The sequence below is a fragment of the Lates calcarifer genome, linkage group LG20 (assembly GCF_001640805.2).
Source record: "Lates calcarifer isolate ASB-BC8 linkage group LG20, TLL_Latcal_v3, whole genome shotgun sequence".
In the NCBI taxonomy this organism is placed as follows: domain Eukaryota; kingdom Metazoa; phylum Chordata; class Actinopteri; family Centropomidae; genus Lates; species Lates calcarifer.
Genome location: NC_066852.1, coordinates 7,062,886 through 7,079,945, shown reverse-complemented (window position 1 = coordinate 7,079,945; position 17,060 = coordinate 7,062,886). Strand labels below are relative to the sequence as shown.

Sequence of the window (17,060 nt, the reverse complement as noted above, 5' to 3'; positions counted from 1 at the left end):
TATGAAATGATGTAAGACTGCATTAGCCATTTAACTTGCATATAATACATTTTCTTTGGGCCCTCCCCTTGTCTTATAAAATAGATTATTTTAAGATAATTCCCTCCTGTATCTTAAAATAATATATTTATGGCACATAAAGTAGATTACTGAATATTCCAGCAACCCCCACCAAACATGACCTAGATCAGATGATATCAGCTGATATGTCTGAGATCAGATGCCTGACTATCTGTCAAATTAATTACATGATGCCAGAGTGACACAGCTAGTGCCTCCAGACAGCCTCTAAAGATGATGCAACTATTTTATCTTTATCTTCAATCTTCTGGAATGAGAAGCAGTTCCCCTCACTCACTAATAAGTGAAAAGAGAAAATACACAATCCTGCCCCTTCTCTGACCCCATTTTCTCCTAACAACTTTTGTACAGCTCCTTAGGGATCTCTTTTTAATTACCAGTTTGTGTAATGTGCCTTTTATATTTTTTACATTGCTTATTGCTGGGTCTGGATTCCTAATCTAAGTTTGATTTTAGCTTAATGTCCACCTGTTCTGATTCAGAACTATATTGAATGTAAGCACCCTGATGCTCTGGTGTAAAGGCACAAGTGCAATGCAACTTCATGCGCTTCTACAAACACAATTATTTCTTTTCTTTTGTTTATTTGCATTCCTGTGATAAGCACCTGACAACTCTACCTCTCTATTTACCTCTACTTTAACGGCACAACACATGATCTCATGCTATCACCCTACTCCACCCTGCTCTCCAGATTTAATTAGAAAACTGGAAGGACGAGGTTTAAGTAGAAGTATAAATATGTCATCGGGGACGCTGTTAAGACAACAAGCAGATCTTATTGGTCTGCAAGGAACCAGGCTTCATGTCAGCCTGCTGGCTCATGTCACTGCAGCAGAGATCAGTGTTTGTCCCCCGAGGCTGCTGCTCTGCACTCACACTGCGAGGAATTAACATGAGCAGCAGTTAAAAGGTGAAAGTTGGTAGGCAGTGTGAACGGCAGCTCTTTGAGGTGAGAGTCCTCCCCTCATTTAAAGTGTAAATGTGTTCTCTGGGGCGGCATCACACCTATTGATCATTAGAATGAAAGAGAAGCTTTTATTGGTGTGTTAATGAAATCAGCTCTTTTCATCTGCTTCACCGCTCTGATTAAAAACAAGAAAATAAATCAGGACAGTCCACTTTCCTCCCCTGTGTGAAAAATGGCTTTTTTGTTTGAAATTCAAATGAGTAAATCAGCATCAGTAAGCACAAGGTATTGAATCAGCTCTGAGTGGTTAGTTAACACTAATAAATCATCATAGAAACTGTCAGCACGTCTATCACAAGACGCTCAACACAAATTAATAATCAGGTCATATCTTGGATTTCATAAAGTCATACAAAAGCTTGTGCCAGCATGTTGGCTGATCTTTTTACATACAGGGCAAACCCTTTCCAGTGTATTTTGTTCCTCCCATTATTTGTCTGTTTCCTCTGAGGCTCTTTGAAACATTTTTATGGGCACACTAATTCTTCTAAGAAATAAGTTCATTAAATGTGTTGTGATGGTTTATCTATGAATGTACAAATGAAGGTGCTGATACTGTGCTTCAGAATGGGTGTCAGGAATTCTGGATGAAGAGTCTTAATCCAAAATCTTGAAAATCTTGTTTTGGGGAACTGGTTTTATTCTCCACTATTTGAGTTAATATGTCTTAGTAAGAAAACAAATATCAAGTGATTAACTGAATTAATTGTGAACATTACTGTGTGGAAGATGATGTCAGACTTTAACGCCATCTGCTGGAAGTTTCAAATTAAAGCATTCAGCAGTGATAAAGAACATGCTGAAAACATGCATAACACTAAAGCTAATTTGGCACTCGAAATATTAATAAATCTGTTGATGGTAAAAATATAATAAATCTTTTTTTCTGTAGAGGTCAGTGCTGGGTTACATCTCTCCCTGTTGTCAAACATTAACTGGTGTGTTTGAACTATCCAACATTAAACAATAGTTCTAGATAGACAGAGTATGAAAGCCATGATTAAGCCATGTGTGTTCAAGCTCCTGGATTATGATTAAGTGGAATGTTCTGTTACAGGTTTGCTACTGATGGAAAATTCTTGTTGTAAAAATACCCAAATGTTTTAACAGCTGGGTGTTGGTATGAAATAGTCACTCCCCAAATTCAGTATTCAGACCTTGAATACTTGACTTTTTGCACTTTGTGTAGATTTAATCGTAAATGGATCGTTATTTTTTTCATTTTTGCCCATCAATCTACACTCAATAACTCATAATGACAGTGAAAACATTTATTCCTGGCAGATCCTCTCAAACTCCCATCAGACTGGATGGGAAACATGAACTGCCATCTTCAGGTCTCCTCACAGATGTTCAATGGGGATTAAGTCTGGGCCTTAGCTGAGACTTGTCCTGAAGCCACTCCAGCATTGTCCCCTGTGAGACGTACTCCCATAGCATGACACTTCCACCACAATGCTTCACCATAGGGACGGTATTAGCCAGGTGATGGTTCAAAGGGTTCAGTTTTTGTCTCATCAGACCAGAGGATCTTTTTCCTCATGCCCTAAATGCTGTTTGGCAAACTCTAAGCTGGCTCTCATATTCCTTTTTAGTCCATGTAACCTCTCTAACATAAAGGCCTGATTGTTGGAGTGCTGCTGAGATTGTTGTCTTTCTGACAAGTTCTTCTATCTCTGCAGAGGACTTCTGGGCCTCTATTATAGTGATTGTAGTGTTCTAGGCCACCTCGCTGACCAAGGCCCTTTTCAGAGCAACTCAAAGCTTTGGAAATAGTTTTATTCCCTTTATCTATACCTCACTACATCTTTGTCCTCTGGACTTCATGGTTTGGTTTGTGCCGTGACATGCGATGTGAATTGTGGGACCTTATAGTATATACCTAAATGTAACATTTCTAAATAATGTTTTCACTTTGATATTATGGGGTTATTATGTTTATACATGTCTGTACAACATTCACCCTGCACTTAGAATTAATATAATTACAATACCATAACCATACCACAGGGAAGCAACAGAAAAAGATTAGAAATTCATATTATATTATTCATATTATTAGAAATTATATTTTTATTTTGGATTCCTCAGTTATTATCTTATAACTGAGGAATATTTTTAATGATCTTATCTATAATTAATATAGATATTAATCAGCGATTGATCAGCGTAGGGTTCACAGGAACTAAACTCTCACTAATGTAAGGAAGGGCAAACCACACACACACACATACACACACCTGCCCTTAGACTGACTGTGTTACACTCACATTGTGCTGTTTGCAGAAAAGCCGTCTGCTTCTGACTAACTGGAGGACAAACAGGCCTGCTGGCCTGAGATCTGAGGAGCTCAAAAGCAGATGGTCATTTTGCTATAAACAGACAGAGACAACAGAAGCAGGACTGCTCATGATTCAGATCTGCACTGTGAAACCTGCTGCTGAGGAAATGTACTTGTGGGCAGTTAACACTGCTGGCCACAGCCACCTGAATTTATATGAGGACAAATGAAAACAAGAGCTGTTGTAAAGAGGTATTTTCTTAAAAAATAACAGTACAAAAAGGCTTCCAGTATTTTTTCCTGACAGTTCAACAATAATTACAGTTTACAGCATTCAAAAATAACATTTCATGAGTGAGCCACTTTTAGGAATATGCCAACCATCACACAACCTGCTAGAAGTGTTTTCATTTAACTTGTCAACTGCACAATGTACATCTTCTTTCTTAAGGTTGGTATGTCTTCTTATTTCATTTTTTTGAGCAGCAGATTCACCTTGAAAACATGCATGTTTTTTAAAGGCTGGTAAGGCATTTGAATGTTCAACATGTTGCTTTGGTTTGAAATGTAAATCTTCCAGAGGAGTGTGGGTGATTTTGGCTAACGGTACCATTTGACTCTCTTTTTTTAAAATATCATGTTAATTATTAACAGCCACTTTATGTCGTCAGTATAAAAAGGAAGAAAAAAAAATCATCTCAATTTCATTAACTCCTTCACTCACCATGGGGCTGGAGAGGCATCTGGGTGACAGTGATCAAAGCTTGCACAGTTCAGTCATAAAATCTATTCTACTATGTAACAATGTCGGTGAGTGTGAGGCGACCAGCACCTCCAGTCTCTGCTCAGTAGCTGAACATCTGCTGTGCGGAGCTGCTCTGCTGCTGTGGGGTGGGTGGCTGGCTCTGGATGGGCCGGCCCGGCTCTGGGCCCTGGTTCTGGGCCTCTTGACTCTCCACCTGAGCGCCCTCCACCACAGGGTTGACCTGGCCGCCTTCAGCCGCCGGTACTGGCCTCCAGGCCAGAGTCGGGGCCTCCAGCTGGTGGCTCATGGGATTGACCAGAGTGGTCAGGTTGATGAAGTGGGCGACTGACTGAGGTGCTGAGCCTCCACCAGGACCCACTGTCTCCGGGACAAGCTCAGCGGGACGGTTGTGAAGCATGGCGGAGCCGCTGACGGTGTCGAAAGTGACGGTGAGGATGGAGTTGTCCAGTGTGAGGGGCCGGTCGCTGGCTGTCAGGTGGCCCACAGCTACAGGCTGCAGGCTGGTGAACTGGGCAGGGGCATGGCTGGTGATGGGCGTCACGGTGATGTTGGTCAGCCCGACCGAGCTGCTGGGGGAGGAGGCTGATGGAGCGTTGGGGTCGGCAAGGACCACCACCTGAAACAGGAGCAGCAGGGCAATTAGAGAAATGCAACTCATCTGCCGAGTGAATAAATGATTCATTTTAATTCAGCTTTTCATTTAGTTAAGTTAGTATGTCCTTAAATTCAGTCAGTGTTGTATTAATATAAATGTCACATCTGAGCTTTTCAACATTTGATGACCCTTCTCTTTTTTTAAATCTCAAAACTCCCAAACTTCTACATAGACCTGTGTGTTTACAGTAATAGACGTGTGTTCTGTTGGATACTGTGATACTGTTTTAAGTGAATAATTTAATAATATATTTTATTATTAAATGTATTAAGTCTGATGCAATGCATTTGATTATTTATGATTGACTGATGACAATAACTGATACATTTAAACAATTATATATAAATGATGATTGTTTAAATTATTTTACTATAATTTTTTTACCTTTTCTTTCTGCAGTTTTACTGGATTTATTAGCGTCTTGTTTGCTTTGTTTAGCTGCTGCAAACATTCTACATTGTTTATTATTTATCATAAAAACCTCAGCCCCTATTATGATTTTAATCAGGCCTTCATTTCTTCTGGACTTTGAGGAAAAAAAGAGATTGGACGTGTTATTGTTAAAATCAAGCAGCAACTTCAGTGTAAATCTTCATATGTACCTGCTGGATACTCTGCACAGCAGAGCTCGTCTCAGTTTCATCACCGACGATGACGGCGTTGAATTCAGCCATGGGCTCGTGCCTCGGCTCGGCGAAATCAACGTATTCGTCGGACTCAGAGAGCTCCGGCTCAGCTGGAACTCTCTGCTTCTTCTTGGGGGGTCTGAACGGTCGGCTGGGCCTCTCTTGAGATATGCCATCTTTTTCCAGGGTCAGAGTGGGCTGAGGAAGGTGCCATAGTAATACTGTGAGAGACAGCTGAGGCAGTAACACTGTGCAGTAACTTTATTCCTAATGTCAACTGATCTGAAAAGCCATTTGCCACATCAAACATAAACTGGTTTCTTGATGGTCAAGATGATGAGGTCTCTTGTTTTGTGTTTGATTTTTGTGTGCTAAAACATGTGTGCTGCATCATTAAAGAAGCCCAGAGTTTTAATCAAACCTGCACAATGCTGATAGATGAATCATTGATTGTCGAAGTTTCCTGAAGATCATCAAACTCATCGATTCTCACAGACACCACCTAGAGGCATAAAGCAGAACAATGACAGCTGGACAGGTCTACTCTTAGGATCAGCTGTCCTGGGAGGAAAAACACATGGATTGTTTCCTGACAGGACTCACCTCAGGATGTTTGCGTCGCAGGTGTCGGTTCATGGAGGCGCGGGTGGACACCTTGGTCCCACAGAGGTGACATGACTGGGCCTCCACCTTCTCGTGGGTCAGGTGGACGTGTTTCTGCAGCATGTACTCCGTCAGGTACTTTTTGTCACAGGTTGCACATGTCCACGTCTTACCCACTACAGTGAAAAAGAGAGGCAGGGTCAGTCCAGCACACTAAATTCACCGATGTAAACAACCTGCCAGTTTGTTACATTTACAGTTACGACCTTATAATGTATTTTCCTCTTATATAGACTCTTTATATGGAGCGTAGCAGGTTACGACTTGGGTCAAAAATATAACAGAATATTTGAATAATACTGTGTATTCTGTATTAAAATTAATGCAAAACTACTATGGGGAGCCTTCATGTAACCAAAAATACCAATAAATATACATTTCTCCCTTTTGGTCTGTTATTTTTTTCCTCAGAGGACACAGTTACAAACCAGAGATATATGCAGTGACAGACAAAAAAGGCAATTCAGTTTTAGTTGGACTTGTGTATAATTAAAATAAAATAAAATAAATCAAAATAAATAATAAGAAGAAGATTGATACCACTCTCATTGTTGTGTGGTAAATAAGAAACAACAAACACCCAGGACATGATTTGGCTTAGTCAAACACGGCCTGGAAAGAGGGAAATGAGTAGCCTATCCTAAGTGTAAAAATTAGAAGTTACAACACAGGTACCAATCAATAATTACAATATGTCTTGTGTTTCTGCTGACTGAAACTGTCAGTTACTATAAACATATTCACTTCAATTAAGTAACTAATGCCACAGGTGATGGAAAACAGTGTTATAGAGATAGATCTATGGTGTGTCTGTCAACTTTATCGACTCATTAGTGTTAGCTAGCTAACTTTAACCTAGGTTTACCAGCTAAATAAAGTACTGTTTAATTATTTAACCAACAGTAGGAATTATTTATATATTCAGTTATATTTTTAACTTAACTGACTTTTTACTTTCGTCAGTTTCCAGCCTCCATACTTCACAAGCGTAGGAATTTACCTATTTGGGGAGAAATTATTAAATGCATTTGCTTTGTGTATTGATGTAATTCTTTCCTCTCCGTTCCCAGCCAATCCATCTTCCACTCTTCGACTTTTAGGAGTTTCATAGTAAACATATGCTTTAATTTGAGTTGCGGTTAGGTATATTTATGTACCGCTTCATAAATCATGCTGCAGATTCACTTCCAACTCCACTTTTCTGGCCCCAAACATACCAGGAAAAAAAGCCAAATTACAGGCTCCCATGTTCAGCTTGTAACTGACTTATAATTGTGAGTTGTGTGTACCAGGTTTTCACATGGAAAAACTTGCCTGTATGGATGAGCTTGTGTGTCTCAAGAGTGGTCCTCTCACTGAATGTCTTTCCACACAGCTCACACATGAAGTCCTTTACACCTGCAGGCATGAGGACAAACATACAGTGGGACAAACAGTAACAAGATGTACTTTCTGTGAAGTTTGTGTCAGTTAGGGTGAACATGCATGTGCAGTAAACAAAGAAATAGTCACGTCTACTCACGAGACCAAAGATATTGAACACTACTTATTTTACTTTACCTTTTATAAATCTGTAACACACACACTGTGACTCACCTGTATGTCTCTTGTAGTGTTTCAGCATGTTGACCTTTTGGGCAAACTTGCGGTTACAGGCCTTACACTCATACTCTTTGATGCCCTTGTGAAGCTTCATGTGGTGCCTCAGAGCGTGTTTGGTCTTCATGCCTGCACAGGAAAACATTCTGTCAACAAAACAATGGTATGGCAATGACCTAAACATCAGCTACTCAATGCTGATTCTGTCGTTTACACAGTGGGCGAAAAAAAAAAAGTCACAAGGTGTTCGATGAACTGACCTTTCCCGCACTCTGCGCACAGGAAGTCTCGGATGTCGTCGTGAACCCTGAGGTGCTCCTTCAGCATGTCTTTCCTTGCGAATGATTTGCCACACTTGTCACAGCTGTGGCTCTTCACCCCTGAATGATCACACACACACACACACACCACACACACACACACACACACACCACACACACACACACACACACATTCAATGATCATTGAATTGTTGCATTGTGTCTCTCTGTGTAAATTTCTTGTTAAATGTAATGTAGAAAATAGTTTTTAAAGTAAAATTGTCCTTCATTTGTGTTTCTGATAAATGTCACTTCAGCATCTCGCTCTTGTAGTGCACATTAGAAGCATACACAATCTTGAGACATATATGAAATTTCCATCCATACAATGTGTCCATAGATGTTGAGGGCAACCTGGCTAACCCTTTGCACCCGACTGATGCAAACTGTATCAAAAATCACCTTTTCCTTCTCAGTTATACCTTAAATCTAAACACACAGACAGGAAAAACAGACATTAATGTGCTTGTAATAATAAAACAGGCACTACTTATAGCCTCAGATCCTGCCTTGTTTGGAAGTTTTCTTCAGCACTGACAATAATCCAGTACTAGTTGTCCATTTCCATGCTTACAGTACAAGTAGGGAAGGCTAATTGCTAATTTGGCTGGAATTTCAGCTACAGTCTAAACACTGCTCAGAGTATGTGTCATTTGGGTGTTTAATATTTCTACTTCAGGAAACTTTAAACCCAGTAGTTCAGGATCACACATGGGAAAAGTGTCAACATTTCATGCAGAGATCTCAGACTGCTGCTCACCAGTGTGGATGATCTTGTGTCTCTCCAGGTTACCAATACTATTGAAGATTCGGCCACAGATTTCACACGGATGGATATACCTGTAAGATAGAATAGATGCAATAAGTTTGTGCTACAGCTAGTTAATTTCTTTTTTCAGTTTAACTTTGACTAGACCTTTTTATTTTCAAAATAGATCTACTTGGTCTAATCTACTAGCTACAGTACTAAAATAACATGCATCCTGATCAGAACCATCATAATTATTACTTATTGCACAAATGATAAAATTAATACTCTAACACATCTGTTTTTCCATCTCCTCTTCTCTGATTGATATATATTTAATGTAATCAAAAAGTGTAATATATTGTACAATCAGGAGAGTATCTCAGCTCTGATTGGATGAGGCTGAATAAACACAAAAACCACAAACAAAAATATGAGCTGGAACATGTTTTTGTGCTGTTTCCTGCAGCCTTACTTCTGTACCGCGGGGTCGGGCAGCTGCTCTCTGTGGATGACCAGGTGAGCGTTGTATGTGGCTTTCAGTGCGAAGCGTCGGTTGCAGATCCCGCAGCCGTAGCCTCTCTCCTTGTGCTGCTCCATGATGTGCTTCAGATACTCTTTCCCCTTTGCAAATGACAGCTAGAGACACAGAAGCGAGAAGCTCATGTATCTGTGTGTGATGGTTTGTGACAAAGATATGTGTGGCTCCTTCTTGCATGTTACTCTAACTTTATATTACTCTATCTGCTTTTAGCTCTATCTGTCACGGGGCCTTATATGTCTGTTGCCATAGTTTTGATTCTTGAACAGCCTTGAACATGTTTGTCAACTTGCTCAAGATAACCGGAGAAAGACAAAACATATTCAAAGATACATTTCAACCAGACCAACCCTCTGGATATTATCACATATTATCACACGAGTGAATTCAGATTAAGCACATAAAGTGTGTGTTGCCTTCTCAGTGCCAGTCAGGATGAAGCTTACTTGACACTTCTTGCAGTTGTACTTGTGGTGCTCAGGATCATCATCCTCTTCATCGTCGTCTGTTTCGTCGCTGTTGCCCGCTGAGATGCCGATTTTCTTGATGAAGCCTTCTCTCTCCTGCTCGTCCATTAAGGCTATGTCCTGGAACAAACACCGCTCTTTGAAATGATTTCAGTCGATGACAGCTACGATCTAGTGTGTGTGTCAAATCCTAATTTAATGAAACGTGTATGATCCAGAGTGCTATTTGATACAGAGACATATACAACTCTTTCATATTACAGTGAGAGTGTGAACAGCCAGCACCTGAATTACCTCTGACTGTGTGACAGGTAGCTATGCTGGTTAGGAATATTTCAGTTACATGGGTAGTGGAGCCGCTAGAAAGGAGCAAATATAATTGGTAACAATTGTTAAATCACCTTAAATTGTCCAGAAATAAACAAAATATCCACAGGATATAGGGACACAGTAGTGTCTCTGGCTGTTTGATTTTCTCCAGCACATCCTGGGCACGTCGGTGTCCACGTGAGAAAACAGAACAGAAAGCTGCATGTGGAACTAGTGGGTTCATGCAGCAAAAGCACTGATAGGAGCTAATCCTGAGACAGGGGCATCAGACAGTATTTGAAATTGGATGCATTAATAATAACATGCTGAATATAACAGCAAGGTAAGTAGCAGTATGTGTAGTTAAAGATTTCCTGTGTTGCCTGATGTTTTCTCACAGTTTTGATCCTGTCAACAGCTGAGTCTGTTGCAGGAGTCAGTATCAGAGTGGAGGCGGCTTCCCTCCTCACCATCTCACCTTGAAGTGAACGTGAATGTGATCTCGAAGGACGTCCACGCGGAAGAACTTGCGGCCGCAGATCTCGCAGGTGTACTTCTTATCACCGTGGGTCAACAGATGCTTGTTCATGTTGCTCCTGCAGGAGAACACCTGTGTACACAAACACACGCAGTAACGCACGTCACTGTGCTTCCTATGTGCAGATATTTGACCTGCTGTGCAGAGTGCTCACCTTGCCACAGATGGGACAGGGTGACGGCTCCTTCCTGTACTTGGTCCCTTCTTCGCCATTGGCCTCCAGCTCCTCTCGCTTCATGTGCTTTGGTCCTGTCCAGATGCATTATGGGTTTAGTGCAGCAAAGAGCTTAATATAGAAGAAATATGGAGACATGCAACTAACGGTATAGTTTGATACAAGCTGAAGCTCTGTGCAGATCTGTGTTAGTTTTTATGAATAAGTGGGAGATGTTTGGTTTTTATATTAATTAGTCTTCTGTCGTGTGCACACTAAGCTTCCTGTTCATACATCTGACTGTGATAAACAAAACACAATCAAATGAACTTAAGTGATTTTTTTAGATTCATCTTTTTCATTTTTTTGTGGTGGTGCAAATTCCAGAGCACTGACTCTTTGGTATTTTCCTGACCATGAAAGTTGCTTTACCTGTCTGTGTGGAACAGTGGTTCCCAGCACAGAGCACATAGCGCACAGGTCAGACAAGAAAAACAAACTGGTTGGTATTTTGGTGGAAATCAAATCTTAGACTCCAAGAACAGATGCCCCAGAGCAGAGTCTGTTTCTGACACATCTTCACTCCTCTGGAAACAGGAAATCTAATGTGCAGCAATGATGAAACAATTACTAAAATGTTAAGAAAGTATTTAATTAAACAACTTCCAACCAGTGTTTAATTTGGCATCAAGTTAAACATTGATTCACTGATTCGTCACTGAGTCATAAATGAATGAGTGATGTGATTCTGACACTAACTGTGGTCCACAGCTGCTTTAAACTGTATGAAAAGCTTCCCCTTCAGTTCATTAAATTCCTGCAGCACCTGAAGGCAGCTGTCTACTGGCTTTGTCTTCATTAAATCATGTGCAAATGACTCCAGGCTGATACAGAATAAACACACACACGTCTACACACATCAGACTGGTCAGTTAGGACTCAGCCATTTATGGTGGAGATGTTTGATTACTGGGTTTTATCAATTCTGTACACCACTGCAATGTGAGACCCAGTGACATTATGACTGAAATTGTGCAGGATTGATGTGATCATATCAGCTGCTATTTTTTTGTTATTTATTTCTATCATCATCGTACAAATTTACTGGAAGAAAACCCTCACAGCCGGCTGCAGACCTGCACTGCTGTGTGTTTATGTAGCTCTGCATCATCCACAAAACACTGTCATTTCCTGGAGAAGTGTCTCTCTGTTTGTTTAGCTGTTGTTTTCCTGCTTCTTTGTGATTGGTTCAGAGGAGACCAGTGATCTGATCGACCGAGAGTGTTTCCAAGACCTGCAGCTCCGCACTTAAAGTCCTATGTCATCTAAAACAAGAGTGAAGCTACTAAACATGAAGTAAATATTTGACAAACATTTTTCTCCTATTGCCCTGACTGATAACAATGGCATATGTGAAAAAAAAAAAAGATAAAACCTTACTCTTTGCTCTCATACGACTCACCGACACCGTGCCTCCTGTGGTGCTCCTGCATCACGTCTTTGCGATAGAACATCTTGTTGCAGATTTCGCAGGAGTAGAGCTTCTCACCATGCTTCTTCTTGTGCTTGGAGAGGTTGCTGTTGGTTGAGAAGAACCGCGAGCAGATATCACACTGGAACGTCTTATCATCTGGAGAGAGAGGGAGAAATGAAAGGATAAGTCCTGCTGGGAATGTTATTAGAGACATTTTCAACAAGGGACAAAAGAAGCAGGGAAATAATTTCATACTAAACAAAATGAACAGACTTGTAGATGATCTAAAGATGCCAGCTCTGTGCTTTTACGCTACCTGTCCGGCAGTTGTGGAACTTTAAGGCATTTTCCAGACGGAAAGATTTCTCACACGTGTTGCATTTGTATTTGTACTCCTGGTCAGGCTGTTGGGGACAGATGAAAAGAAGACATTAACCAGCAGTGTAAGTAAAAACCCCTGAACAGGTTGGAGTGTCACCCACCATGTTCTTGCTGTGCTTGTAAGAGATGTGCTGCTTCAGACTCTCCTTGCGGCTGAACAACTTGTCACATTCATCACACTTAAACAGCTTATCACCTGGGAGGACATACACATGATGGACACTTTAATACTATCCATATATTTATTCTGACATGAACGTTTATTTGAACTGAGTGGTTTTGCAGAGAGAGAGAGAGACAAGATGATGAAATCAACATTAGATTTTCAAGTCTCTGTGTACCATGCGATCGGATGTGTCTGTTGAGGTTGCTGCTGTTCTGGAAGACCTTGTTGCAGAGAGAGCAGCGGTACACCCTCTTGTGCTCTCTGGCTTTGTGTCTCTTCAGGACAGGGACACTTTCTGGAGCACTCTCTGCTGCTGCAGCTGCAGCTGCTGCTGCTGCCGCCTCTGAGGCCACCGGCTCTGGGGTCTCTACTGGGGGCTTGACATCTGCACACATCAGGAATCCAATGTCAGAGAGAAATCTACAGTAGTTGTGTTAATAAGGCTCAAACTGATGGATGGGGGATTTCTGAGACCATGTGTAATATTTACAACGTTCACAATCTTAGTTTCATTTGTCAGCATGCCAATATTTTCTAATTAGCACTAAACACAGGGAACAGCTGAGGCTGCTCAGAATGCCATTCCTTTTGCAGGTATTTGGTCATAAATCTGGTCCATCTGCGCTCACGTCAGGTAGAGATTTGTAACGTTTACCCACAGTGCCGTTCGGCAGCCCCCGCAGAATGTGCCTGAACCTGTACCAACTTGTTCAGTTCAAAATGATGTGATACACAACACCTATTCAAAGACAGAGGGACTCTTTTACAAGTAGAGGAAAAAAGTGAGAGCTGTGTCTGTTACACTTTCTGCTGCTTTGGGATAACCAGCACCTCTGCTTTCACTGTGATGAACTTGTGATCTGAGTGTATTCTTATTGTTGGTCAGCTCAGAACAGTGAGTCTCTAAAAAACTGTTTGCGCTTTCATGGGCCAACACAAATCCTGATGTTTATTGTTGACAGAACCTTTACAGCTGTCTCTAACCATGAAGTCAGGCAAGTTTTCCTGCTTATTTCTAAACTGTTTACTCTGACCTGTTCATTCTCACCTTTGTTCTTCGCTGCAGCCGTGGCTCCGGGCCTGCGTCCCTTAGCTCTCCTCCCTCGGCCTGGCCCTCTCTTGGGGCCCAGTTGAGCTGCAGGGGGGCTGCCCTCCTCCTCCTCCTCCTCCTCAGGTCTGACCAGGGTCTCCTCTTGTGGCAGGAGAGGGTCATCAGGAAGTGCACTTACTGTCTTCACCTCATCCAGATGACTCAGCATGTTGCCTGTAACTAACACGAGGAAATGGGGGATCCAGAATGAGCAACCATAACACAGCATTTCCTCAGTTTAGAGATGTATTGAAGGTCTGTTTGACTCTCACTCCTGTGGGACTCACAGTGAAGGATCCCTGTGGAGGATGCAGTGACTGGGGTGATGGATGTTTAGCTTACCTGTGTTGTTTTCTTCAGCCACAGAGGGTGTGTGGGCTCCTGATTTCTCTGCGGTGTCCGATTTACCAGATGAAGACGCCACATCTGCAAAGAGGAGAGAAAAACTATAAACTAAAATTCACACGGTTGCCATGGTAATCTAAAAAAGCACTGGGGCTGTAATGTCACCTACCCAGTGGAGGTGGTGGTGGCTGAAGTGGAGGCTTCAGCATGGGCTTCTCCATCTTCTTAGCATAGAAAGCTCCGTACCAGACCCTCAGCTCCATGCCTGGGAGCACATCCTGGGAAACAGATATAAACATGAAAACTACACCAGTCTCCTGATAGAAAATAAGTTGAGAGCTTAGGTTTAGGGTGGATGCAGGTACCTGGGAGGTGTTGAAGTACACGTCATCGTCCTGCTGGTAAGCCGTCAGATTCTGGTGTTTGTGGTCGGTCGCAGGTCGTACCAGCATCATCCAGTTGCAGTCTTCTTCACTGCTGGAGTCAAAACACACCACCAGACCATCCCTCTGGAAGATCTGCTCATCGAGGGAGAGGGGATTAACAAGGAAGGACGTTAACAAAACACACATCGCTCATATGATAAAACAAAGCACTGAACGTGTCTGCTCTACAAGTTAACTTGGCCAGGATTGATCAGGCTCCACCTTCAAGGGAAACGCGCCTTCCTTCTCCAGGTGGGGGACCCTCTTAGCCTCAAAAGGCCCAAACCGGGTCCTCTTGACCAGCCGTCGCAGGACAAACACCCCCTCCTCCCCGTCAGCCACCTCTCTGATCTCCAGGCTGCTTGGTAGAGACGAGCTGATCCAGGACAAGAACAACAAAGTATGCGTGTTACGAAACGTACTTTCACCTGGTGTCATGTGACTACACAGCCTCCATTAGATCTCCAGGACCATTTCAAAATAAAACTGAAGACACAAATTTAGCACGTATGGGTGTGAAAGTCAACCACCTACAGTGGGCTACTCACTCACACAGTCTCTCTGGAAGGTCTGTAATATAAAATACATGACACGTGTAACAGCTCCATAAGAAGGTCAGAGGTCAGGGTCAGTTTGGACCCTCTGCAACTAGGAACTCAGTGCCTTGCACGAGGACACCTCAGTAGGATTACTGACTGCCAGTGCCAGTGAGGTTTGAACCTGCACCCATTTTTCCTCCGACTGATTCTAATGGATGAAACCACTGGTTTGTTTACAGGCAGTCACTCACCGAGCTCGGCTGAGGACGAAGGAGTCCTGGACGGTCACCAGCGGTCCCAGCTCAGGACACTCAGAGTCATGGTACTGGCCACAGTCTTCGCACCCTGTCACACACACACACACACACACACACACACACACACACACACATATCACAGCCTGTTTCACCTGTTCACCTGTCTCACACGCAGCATGGTGACAGATGGAGTCATACTCACAGATGAACTCATCTGGCGTCTGCTCAGCCATTATTCCAACCTACAAAGAGGAAAAGCAGGTTTATAACACATCATTAACAGAAAACAAGGGTGAGGACAGGTCATGTCCTACAGTTTTCTTAGAAAAGGTGTAGTTATATAAAGGAACTAGTTTTCAGAGTGTGTGGAATGTAGCTAACTGAACTTCGAGCCTGCATACACATTTAATCTGTGACATCTGAATGCATCAGACCTCCCGTCTAAACAGTGGTATATTATAATAACATTATACGGCCACTGGTGTAAGCGATGCAGTTGGGGCATGCATGTTAACGTATGCAGTCCGGGTAGCAGATGGGATCCAGGATTTGAATCGTTCCCAAAGTCTAGCCGGGTTTTAACTCCGATCTGCGCGGCTCCTCTTCAGTAAACTGTAACAAAGAACAGTCGGCATGGCGGATGGACCGGAGACGCAAACCCCCAAACCGGAGTCGATGCTCTTCTACGGCAAGCAGTCAGCAGAGAATGCGGCTCAGGGAAACTCGGAGCGAACAGGACGAAGCGGCTGCACCTTTACTACTGAACTGCGTCGCCATTTTGTAGAAAATCGATGTACATTTATAGGAAAACACGTTACCTTTTCTGCAAAAGACCCTTCATTTATCGAATCCTGACTCCGGGTTCCAATCCGCTCCAGAAACGGCGCAGGACCGGAAATGAGCCGCGCCGAGTGCATTCTGGGTGCTGTAGGCGCGACAAATTATAAAACATTTTGATCAATCATTATTTAAGCACAGGTTGTACTTCAGCTCATTACTTAAAATGTCACGGAAAAGCACTTTACCCTCTGGATTTTTGAATTATTATTTACCATATAATTTATTTTTAATGGTAATTAATATTAGTAATGGTGTACATCACACCCAGGTTACACATGACACATGTCTGAGTAGAGGCTTTATGAATCACGACATAAATCTACACTACACTGGCTGATTTTACCAAATAGCACACAGGTGTGGTAACAATCCCCAGATCCCTTACTTACAAGTATTAAGACAACAGTGACTGAAAATACTCCACCTGCATTCAAAATCTGTACAGAAGTATCACCATCAAAATGTACTTTTAACTAACAAAAGTTTATCATCATGCCAAGTGGCCCCTTTCATACTGTTCTATATATTATTGTTATATATATTATAGAACTAAAATAAATGATATGTTAATGTGTAAGCATCTGTTGAGTTATTTGAGGTGGAACAAGTTTTAACCTGCAAAAACATCACTTATTAAACCTGTTATAAAGCTCTATGAAGTTCTGTCTGTAGATTAGTCCTACAGCCTTATTCTGCAATGCAGTGAGAATATTTCATCCCTTCATTTAAATTGTTTAAAGAAGTTCTGGGAATTAGTGTCTGTGTCTTTAAACAAGAACAAATAATGTAGCTGGAGGCACTGGAATTATAAAAATATTCACATTT

At 42.0% G+C, this 17,060-nt stretch overlaps 1 protein-coding gene across 1 annotated transcript; it reads right to left on the bottom strand.

Annotated features, from left to right (window-relative positions):
- Positions 1–3,572: 3,572 nt before the first annotated feature.
- On the bottom strand, positions 3,573–16,314 carry prdm15 (PR domain containing 15). Its single transcript, XM_018692040.2, has 24 exons — positions 16,214–16,314; positions 15,598–15,637; positions 15,390–15,483; positions 14,822–14,975; positions 14,540–14,692; positions 14,344–14,452; positions 14,172–14,255; positions 13,788–14,009; positions 12,915–13,124; positions 12,675–12,769; positions 12,509–12,596; positions 12,181–12,348; positions 10,719–10,813; positions 10,505–10,636; positions 9,697–9,837; positions 9,185–9,348; positions 8,722–8,801; positions 7,902–8,021; positions 7,639–7,770; positions 7,357–7,440; positions 5,983–6,158; positions 5,801–5,881; positions 5,356–5,577; positions 3,573–4,714 (listed from the first exon to the last, which is right to left on the bottom strand). The coding sequence occupies exons 1-24, from the start codon at positions 16,310–16,312 to the stop codon at positions 4,178–4,180; spliced, it is 3,480 nt and encodes a 1,159-aa protein (XP_018547556.2). The 5' UTR covers positions 16,313–16,314; the 3' UTR covers positions 3,573–4,177.
- Between the last annotated feature and the right edge of the window lie 746 nt (positions 16,315–17,060).

Excerpts from the sequence above, each read along its gene's own strand:
- prdm15 (XM_018692040.2), bottom strand. The coding sequence starts at position 16,312 with ATGCACTCGGCGCGGCTCATTTCCGGTCCTGCGCCGTTTCTGGAGCGG. Across the intron at positions 15,484-15,597 it reads GACGCCAGATGAGTTCATCT|GGTGCGAAGACTGTGGCCAG; the intron begins GTGAGTATGACT and ends TGTGTGTGACAG. Across the intron at positions 13,125-13,787 it reads GGCTGCAGCGAAGAACAAAG|ATGTCAAGCCCCCAGTAGAG; the intron begins GTGAGAATGAAC and ends TGATGTGTGCAG.